This window comes from Lingula anatina, chromosome 4, assembly GCF_051362555.1.
Source record: "Lingula anatina isolate TDL-2025a chromosome 4, LinAna3.0, whole genome shotgun sequence".
NCBI classification, from domain to species: Eukaryota; Metazoa; Brachiopoda; class Lingulata; order Lingulida; family Lingulidae; genus Lingula; species Lingula anatina.
The window spans coordinates 29,338,790-29,348,581 of NC_141770.1; the positions used below are offsets into that span (position 1 = coordinate 29,338,790).

At 37.2% G+C, this 9,792-nt stretch overlaps 1 protein-coding gene across 2 annotated transcripts; it reads left to right on the forward strand.

The window, feature by feature from the left end:
- Window positions 1–3,587: 3,587 nt before the first annotated feature.
- LOC106172516 (carbohydrate sulfotransferase 8) lies at window positions 3,588–5,811 on the forward strand. Of its 2 annotated transcripts, XM_013553266.2 has the most exons (3): window positions 3,592–3,980; window positions 4,148–4,197; window positions 4,657–5,811. In XM_013553266.2, exons 1-3 carry the CDS (start codon window positions 3,872–3,874, stop codon window positions 5,530–5,532), a joined length of 1,035 nt encoding a protein of 344 aa, XP_013408720.2. In that variant the 5' UTR covers window positions 3,592–3,871; the 3' UTR covers window positions 5,533–5,811. The 2 variants fall into 2 exon arrangements, with proteins under 2 accessions (XP_086868148.1, XP_013408720.2); XM_087012022.1 differs by lacking the exon at window positions 4,148–4,197 and having other exon boundaries at window positions 3,588–3,980.
- Window positions 5,812–9,792: the final 3,981 nt, after the last annotated feature.

A 9,792-nucleotide genomic window follows, 5' to 3' on the forward strand; every position in this document is an offset into this window, starting at 1 on the left:
GGTTCACCTCTAGATATTTTGACCTATCAGATTTAATCTAGTTGACAAGCCATGTTGAGTATAGGGATTTTTGAAAATGACACCCTTATGCAAGAGCCAGAATATTATTTTGTCAATTTCTCAAGTGGTGTGAAACAGAAAAGTGTGTGGTACAGTGTGAAAGGGGCTTGAGATTATTATGCAGGTTTATCACAGGAAGGTAAGGTGTTGTCACGTTCTGCGTGTTCTGCCTTACGATGCTCTGTGAAACATTGGCTGTCCACCAGAGTTTTTTCTACCAGTAGAGTTGTAAAAAATGTACAAAATAAGCAATGCAACTGGATGTTAGATTTACATGTGGGAGGTTTCCTTTTTTGAATGTATTTATTTTATTCATATGTAAATGATCTTTTTGATGGGTGAGCTTGACTGGAAGAACATTTCTCCTTTGTGCAATTCTTGGTAAAATCAAACCTTGTGGAGCAGGACTGAAATATTGTAGGCAATTTTGAAATTGTGGCGAGCACAACTTTTTAAGCAGCATTTTCATAATTTCTATACATTTGTAAAGTGTCACGGTTGTAGCTTTTTATCATTCCAAAAAGTTGATTTTGATATTCAGGTGTTGTAGTTCTCTTTGTTATATAACAGCTGAGTATTTCATAGCCAGTATATTCCCAGTAACCAAAGCTTGGTAAGTTGTAGTTTGTTTAGGTTGTTTTGATTACCTGATCAGGGCTTATTTTTCTCTACACGTGTTTTGTTGTGGATTATAAATGGCTTGATTATTGTACATTAAAAAAGAAAAGAATAGTTTGGAGAATTGCAATTATTCCTTCTTTGTCTGTTGCAAGTCTGCTACACTGATGGCTTTAACTGTGTTTACTTGCTAATGCTCACCAGAGCTATTACTTGAACCCAGGGCTGGTTTTAAAAAAGAACTTGAGACCAAAAATTGATTGTGTACACTCTACTTGGACGTTTAAATAAGATGTTTTAGAACAAAAGTTGGTCTATTTCATTGTTTCAGTATTACTGTTATCCCAAATTGAAGTAGACTAAAATTTAAGTTTAAAAATTAAGACCACCTTACAGTCTCAAGTTTTTTTTTGCTGAACCAGTCCCTGGTGATGTTATTTGTTATACATAGAAGGGGCTGCTTTTCATAATCTACATAATATACAGCAGGAGCTGCTTTGCATATTCTATATCATGGAAGGTGACAAGTGGAGAGGGGAGGGGAGGAGGGGTTATTGAGGTCACATATTATGCCCATTTAGCACACAATTCAATACTTGTATATTGGGTCAGGGTTTCAAAATTATCAAACTATATTCAGATTTTGTCTCTAATGTTTTATAGAACACATGATATTCAGTCTCGTCAATATAGGACAGTATATCCCCAGTATTCCTACAAACTCTCAGTAAGACATCCTGAATGTCAGAGGTCAATGGAAGAACTGACCTCTGTTATCAGCATGCCTCTGTTGTTTCCACAAGCACCCAAGTTCCAGAGGTTTCTGAAAACTCTCTTCTGTCATACTATATTGCCAGTATTGCTCATTGGAGCAAGCGCAGTGGCATGCCAATGATAAAGAGGAGCCCTCACTGGCCTTTGATATTCAGGATGTGATATTTCATTAGTTATCACAGTATGTTCCCATAATGTAATCTTGTTTTGTTTTGTTATGAAATAGTTAGGGAGTGGATTGTATGCTTTATTTCATAATATATACAAGAAAATACTAATGATACCATGAGGCCAAGTTATAGATGGGTGTAATATTAACAAGTAGAATTAGTTTGCTTGTAACTTAAGGTGCAGTCAACATATGTATATATGTATATGTATATGGTGTATTATGTCAATATGGACACTAAGGCCCCATTCAGAATTGGGGATTAACTAGTCCGAGGGTCAAATATGGAACCCAATTCAAAGCTTGCCGCCTAATCCGCTAATAGACACTGAACAGATATCCCGTGGGGAAGTATTCAAGTGGGTCGGTCATATTCGACCCTCGGACTAGTTAGTCCCCTATTCTGAATGGAGACTGATATGGAGATGCTGTGGATAGGAAGCTGGGGTGAATACAAGGCATGTTTACTCCAGTTTTAACTTAGACCAAGATATGAAGTTGCAAGTTTTTGGGAGCAAGACTGTTTTCTGGTTTATGTTAATTCCTCTGTGGATTAAAACATTTGTTTTGTTTATTTGTATTTAGGTGCAGAGACAGTCGTCAGCAGGTTGGTCACAGCACTTGTAGACTTGCATTTATGTTCTCTTTGTGAATTGAGATTAGAAAATGGTTGAGTTTTGATACTGATCTATTATGGCCCAATTTGTAGATTAGACCACATAGACACTAAAGTACACTTTTACTACACTTGTAAAGAAAATAGAGCAAGTGCCTGTATGTAGTTTATATTCTGAAAGCACGGTAACTGGAGTTTTGCTGCTATGTAGTGATATATATGTATATAGATAAAACCTGAAGTACGCTTCTCAACTAGAATAGGAGATAGGTATCATCTAAAGTTGATTTATTTTATTTTATTTTTCTTATTTCTGAAAGCACTGAGGATGTATACAGCGCTATAATGTTAATGTACAGGTTAAGATATGATTATCCTTTTCAAATCAAAATTTAGATTTGGAATGCGTATTAGTGGGTCACTTTATTGTACATTCAGATTTACAAAGGCTGTTTCAATAAAATAATTTAACATGTCTTTGTGTTGGTATTCATGAATTAACTTGATGACTGACTGACTCTTTCTCTCTCTCTCTCTCTCTCTCTCTCTCTCTCCACATCTCGAGTTTATTATCTTAGTTGAAAGTTGAGTTAATGAATTTAATATATAAGATGTAAAAATACATATCTATATCTATTTATCTATTATACTTGAGATATTCTTTGCTTTAGACCCCATTCCCATAGATTAGATAGATCCAACTAGATCGACCTAACTCCCTGGGGGTTCACGCTAAATAGCTGTCAGCCGAGCGGGCACGAAAGCTAATTACCCCCTTACAGCTTGTAGTAGGTGGGACAGACATTTAAGCCGAATTATCTGACAGATTGTCTGATAGATCGATGTAAAATCTATGGGAATGCGCCCTTAGACGATTCGTCGGCATCTGAAAGTTACAGAAAGGGAGTCAGTTTAAAGCTAACATGTACTTGAACTTTCAACACTGCACTTACAATGGAAGTGTGCATGTTACATTTATCACGTACAGAGATAATAACGATAATTATATGATGCGAATGTCGGGACAGAAGCTTCATTAAAGACAAAAAACAATTTATTAAAATTTATTTACTTCGCCTCGGTCGGTAAATATGAAATAGTAAACGAAGACGATCATACTATTTTATGCTGGGCAGTCTAAGAATTGCTCGAGTTCGCCTTGTTTGTCTAGTCATATTTTTGGAGAAAGGGGCACCTCAAAACGGACGCGTGCCCACCACGTCCTCCTCTGTTTGTGTCCCTAATGAATAAAGATTGTGTTTTTATCTTCCCCGTCCTCTGTTGCATTCACAGCGCGTGACGACCCGCTATTATCACGTTGGTCAGAGACAATGGCGCTTTTATCTACCGTAAAAGTAAGTCATTCACATCGTGTTTCTCTACAAAGATATATCTCTGCAACCTGTGATGAATATACACGCCAGAGAGGTCGAGCTAGTTCATGGAAGAACCTTCAACACGTACGGAACACAAATCTATTGGAAGTCCTGCTTAGATGTGGTGATTTGATGAAAAGAACTGAAAGACGAGTTTGAAGCACATTTATACCCAAAAAGCTGCGTTCCGGGATCGACAAAAACTACCGAGAAACACGTGAAAGTTGGAGGTTGCTTGAAGGCAACGCGGCTGTGGATATGGTCTTAAGATGGAGACTCCCCTCCGTGCTTAGTATTTGTCGTCTGCCTGTTATCATTATCGGACTGTTGCCCTGTCTAGTTTTCTTGTTTTTACTTTATGGAACAGGTAAGTTTGGTAGTGAATCAGTGTGAATTTTGTGTTAAAATGCCAGGCTTCACAATCATTCTTCTAAAAATGTGAAAAATGCTTCCTATAAGATGTTATGTTAGCCATTATAACAAATCTTTTGGAGACAAAAAGAGCCTATACTGTCTACTTTCATTTTGTTTCAGCAAAAAACTTAGCATTTCTGTCAGAGGAGAAAATCGTACCTAGTTTGAAGGTATGTTTTGCATTTACAAAGCGTCAGTTTGAGCTGCCTTTGCATGTCTACTGTCGATCTTGTATTTCAAGGTACCTGTACAACGCGTTTTTATGCGAAGTAAACAGTAGGATCCCTCTCTTCCATTTTGTAATTTTAAAAAGATTGAGATTTTTCTTGATAATAGGAAAACGCACGCAGCACGCACTATTTTCATTATGGGAGATGTATGTAAAGAGCTGTATTCTGAGGAAAGTATATAGTCTTATTAATTGAAAGAAGCTGTGAGATGTTTATTGATTTCTTGGAGATTTTGTGTGGTCTTGAAAAGTAGGCCTACCGTTTTTTCTCTGTCGTCTAAATAGAGATCATTGACAAAATTTGTCGTCTAATTAAATTTTTCTCTGAGAGTAGTTTTCACTATTCATAATTAAAAAAAAAAAAAGGTTAACAGTGATCACTTGGCCATTTTCTTTGCAGACTGACTGTAGGACTTATGCATGGGATCATGTACCAAAAGACTGGGCACAGCTCATCCAATCACGAAGGAGGACAGCAGAGCAGACGTGCGTCAATCACCACCCTGGCAGACCGTCTGCCAAACAACAGATGTTCAATCGGTCTATTGTCACCGACTTCATGTTCGTTGACGATCGCCATGGGATAATATGGTGTGAGATTCCAAAGATCGGCTGCACAAATTGGCGCCGTGTGCTGCTAGCTCTTAATGGAAACGTTGACAAAACAATTTATAATAAAATCGAAGGTGGGCGTGTCCATGGGCCGCTCCGCCCCTTTATCCCCGCCCTCAAAGGATTCACAGACAACGGTATAGAGTTTCGCCTTAAAAATTACCTAAAAGTGATTTTTGTCCGTCATCCTTTCGAACGACTCGTTTCAGCGTTCAAGTCAAAATTGGAAGGCAGAAACGAATATTACAGTCACGGAGTTGGGCGTGAAATTGCCCTGAAATTTGAAAAAGAGATTAACCTCGGTGCCCTGAAAACAGGTCTAGGGATTTCCTACGACGGTTATGCACGGTATATTGTTAAAAAAGCCAAAAACGAAAAAGTTGAATTAGACCGCCACTGGAGGCAGTACCATAAACTGTGCAATCCCTGTGACGTAAACTATGACGTCATAGGTCACTACAGCTCCATAGAAGAGGACGCAAACAATGTACTGCGGTTGGTGAGAGCGGATGAAGATATTCAGTACCCAAAATCCCGACAAAATACGAGCAGCTCCATCATTTGGAAGGAATACTATAAAAATGTCTCGGCATCCATTTTGCAGAAATTATGGGACGTTTATAAGGTGGACAGTGAGATGTTTGGTTATGAAAGAGAGATTTAGTTCTTATATACTGTAGACTAAGAAAACAGGCAGCATAGAAGAGTAGCAGTTCTATTCTCAGCTTTTACATACAACATGGATGATTTAAAAACTGTTCCCACTTACTGATTATCGTGATCGAAAATGTGCAGACTACAACATAACTAGGCTAACCATTTTTGTTTCCACTTGTACATGCCCCACAATTGAGAATAATTTGATATAATTCTGCATTTTCAGTTTAATCATTTTAAGTACGTGCGTGGGTATATTTTTATGCAATAAAAAGATGCATTTTTATACAGTATGTATATATTCCACAGAATGAAGTAAGATTTATTTCAACTTTGGTTTCCAATGTACTGTTCATCGTCATGGTAGAACTACCTTAAAATACTTAAAGCACTTGTTTATTTCCTTGCTTCATACTATTAACTCTAACAATTTGGCATGGTTGATAATTGTAATCCTCAAGAAAAAGACGAGCAGCATGTGGAAGGCTTAAATATTCATGTACAAGTACCACAACAGCGTCACAACCACGTCGCAACCGCTTCGCAACTAACACAATCTTTCGCCGTGTACCGATCTTGCTTATCATCTGACGACTTTAAAAGATTCAACATTAATCTCAACCATATCTCACGGATACAAATTTTTTGCTAAGGAGTGAGAGAACAAGGGTGTGAAAATGCCGAGAGAATTAAGCCAGATATTTAACAGTAAACGTGTATTCTTGACAATAATATATAGGGTTCAGAGAAACGCTTAGTTTTGTCTAACTGCACTCTTTAATCTGTCTTGGGTAAAGAGAACGGGCAACGCCGAAGCTAGGCCAGTGGCCTCTTTTGTGTCTGACATTGCACCTTCTAACCAGTCAAGAATCAAAGTTTTAATCACTTTTTTTAACTTTTGACAAATATAAGAGCGGTTTTCTTTTCTTCCAAATGGTGAGTAAATTGTATTGATGTCAAATTAAAGGTTAACATTTTACGCAGATTTTGACTTGTGTACTTTGACAAAGGGCAACTACGGTTTTTTAATATTTATCTTGTTTTTTCAAATGACCCATTTCAAGATGTACTATCAGCGTTTCAAAATGTCCCAAAGTTATATTTTCTTTGCCTACAAATCCTGCAAAGCTATCTTTCTCTGCCAATTCATTTTTTTTGAAAAGGATAAAACCGACCGAAAATTATTTTTGAGAAAGTGAGCACTGGACACCAGGTATGTGGTGAAAGCGGAAGGTGTGAGGAGAATGTTGCTGTTCCTCCTGTTGTGCACCAGTTGACCTCCAGTAAGCACACATTTGATCACCTTGACAGGTGTGACAGGTGTGACAGGAATGGTAGTCCTAGGAATGGAAGCCCGGGCTCCCATATGATTACTACAGGTTAGTGTTAGTTGGAATATTGGGGTTAGTGTATAGGACAAATATCACATGTAAGGAGGGGGGGGGGGGGGGGGGGGGCGGACTACGGCTCCTAGCTGACTACCATTACTGTCACATGAGCTGTAAAATATTACAACACATAGTCCTATAACGCACGGCACATAAGGCGATTACATTAAAACTTTTAAAAAGAACGTGCATTTTTGCGTTAAGATAGACAAACTTGGTAATATGATGCCATTGAAAATTGTTTTAAATTTGCTTGGAGAGAACCTAGCTGAACCTAGGTGCATACTAAGTAAGATTTTTGTGTGTTGAGTGGAGGTGAGGGGGGGGGGGGGGAGGCGGGCGGGCAGGGGAAGCATTACCTAAGCTCCTCTTGTCCTTAACACCTACGCCTGTGCATATAAAAGACCAGTTTTTGACACTTGAAAAGAATGCGGTGAGTGGGTCAGTCAACACGTGAAACAGAAGCACGTGTAGCACGTGTTTACCTTAACGCCACTGGTAAAGTGCAACTCGGTCACCGTGGTACGTGAAAGTCTAGGAGCAGGGGAATCCAACATCAGAAAGGTTTATTAATAATTTAACTGAAAAAAATAATAAAAACTAAAGAAATAACTACTGCTTGATTGATAACTTACCAAATGAATGGTGTAAAACAATAGATAAAGAGATAACTTATTCAGTAGGTTAATTAATTAATGAATATAAATAAACAAATAAACTAATAGCTCAGAAAATAAAAAGGTAATTTATAAATCAGTTTGAAAATAGATGCAAATAGATGCTCAGCAGATAATCGAAGGCTGTTCTACTGGAACATGCAACTCAGTCAATATCTACACGGATTCCAGATTCCAGACAGTTAGTTACATGTTTTCGCGACAAATCTAATTTTCCTCGATAAAATAATAATTTATCCGGCTGGCAAATCATTGCTCGACCCGTCTGTGCACTTGGGGGCGATTCTTTAAGTACCTTAGTTCGGAAACTAATCAAGAATTATTTAGACCGCCATTTCTCCTTGACATTTCTGAAGCAAGCCTTGACATAGCGTACCTGGCGTACTTTTCGTTCTTATTGCCTACGTTGTGAGAGAAAACCAACTTTGCAGGATATTTAGGCTTAAAAATGGCTTTGGGACGTTTTCAAATGCATGTAGACTACATATTACATGGAGGCCTTCGCCTTCGCCCACGCTGTGATTCACGTGAACGATCTATTAAGGCGAAGGCCAGGAAGTCTTTCTAATCTTAACCACAAAAAATTATATATAGACCAGCGAGTAGCGCACCAGGTGACATTACCTGTCTGGCCAAATAGATTAAACACCTTTATGAAAACCTCAGAATACATTAACGCGATTTCTTGAAAGAAATGATTTCAGAATAGTATGTGGTGATCTAAGCCCCATATAAACTTCTGTCTGTGAAAAAATAGATGGTAAAAAGGACCATATTTTCAATATATTTAAACAACCCTAGTGGAGCTGACTACGTTATTTTAGTGCACAAATGCAGGCACTCAAACAGACACGTGCGAGCACACATATCGGGAGTATAAAAACTTAAATTAAACTTAAATTAAAATTTAGGGTTTTAAGAAAAGTGTATTCAATATATTTCCACACATAAGGGTAGGGATTTGACGGTGGTCGGGCCTCAAAGTAATGTATAAGTTAGTCTGTCAAAATAGGTTTAGTACGTTAGGTGATTTACGAGAATAAAAAACAGCATATTTTGAATTTGTTCAGCAAAATTATATTGCAAAACATATTTAAGTAACATAAAAGAAGTACAAAATTACCGTAGCGGGTCAGAAAAATATAGGGGTTGATGAGAATATCGAGCTTGCCGAATACAAACTACAAGTTGCACACTGGTAAAATGTCATCAAACCAAAAGATACCTAAATCATCATTTTTATCAAATTTGTGTTTTGAACTTCAAATAATTATTTTGTTGTCCCTTCTTAAAATAAATTTGAGATGAGTTTAATTTATTTTAGCTGTTGTCAGTGGAAGGCATATCTGTGATGCATCCATTAATTTAGGCGACGTGTGTACGTGTAAATACACGAAGGACACGTTCATCTACATGGGGACTTTTGATACAAATTAAAATTTAAAAAAATCATCGTGATTATGTGTCACTTTTTTATTTCTTTCAAATTAACTGGAGCTTTTATGACTACGATATGCTGTGAATAATGCTGTCTTAAATATGAACCCCTCAACATAGAAACATTCGATATAAAAATATAAACGACTTTTTTAAAATCCCAAATGTGTTGTCATCGACCACCTATCTGCACTTAACCTGCATTGTCTGCTTCAGAGAAACGTGAGATCTTTTCTGAATGACCTTTTTTTCTAAAAATATCCTGTGAGCTTATAACCTTTGAGTTTTGCAGACAGTGCGATAAAAGAACGGAATTTTTTCATTATGACGCACGCTGCCTTAATATTTACATGCCGTACTGGCCTCTACCGGTCGCGTCACATTTTAGGTTCAGATAGCGGAGTTTTATAACAAAATAACGATATTTCGTAATCAATATGCCTTTTGCGATTAAAATATATCCAGTAAGAAACAGTTACCTTAATCAGTTTTTGACTCATATGTCAAAATATGAAAGTACGTACTGAGAGGATAAATACATCCGGACCGAATTTCAAAATTCATCTAAAACGAGTTTCTGTGCAATGATAAAAGTCGTAAGCGAATTCAAACTCAACACTGATTTTAATGGGAAGTATATCTGAAACGCGACCAAATTTGCAACATTTATAAATCATAAAAATAATATTTCTTGCTACTGTAATTTTCTGCTTTGCCAGAATTTTTACCCATGAAGGACAAAAGTGGGTTGATAAAAAAAAAAAA

Bases quoted from the DNA above. Each gene is read 5' to 3' on its own strand.
- LOC106172516 (XM_013553266.2), top strand. From the start codon at position 3,872: ATGGTCTTAAGATGGAGACTCCCCTCCGTGCTTAGTATTTGTCGTCTG. The intron at 3,981-4,147 runs GTAAGTTTGGTA...ATTTTGTTTCAG, and splicing joins GTTTTTACTTTATGGAACAG to CAAAAAACTTAGCATTTCTG. The intron at 4,198-4,656 runs GTATGTTTTGCA...TTTTCTTTGCAG, and splicing joins AAATCGTACCTAGTTTGAAG to ACTGACTGTAGGACTTATGC.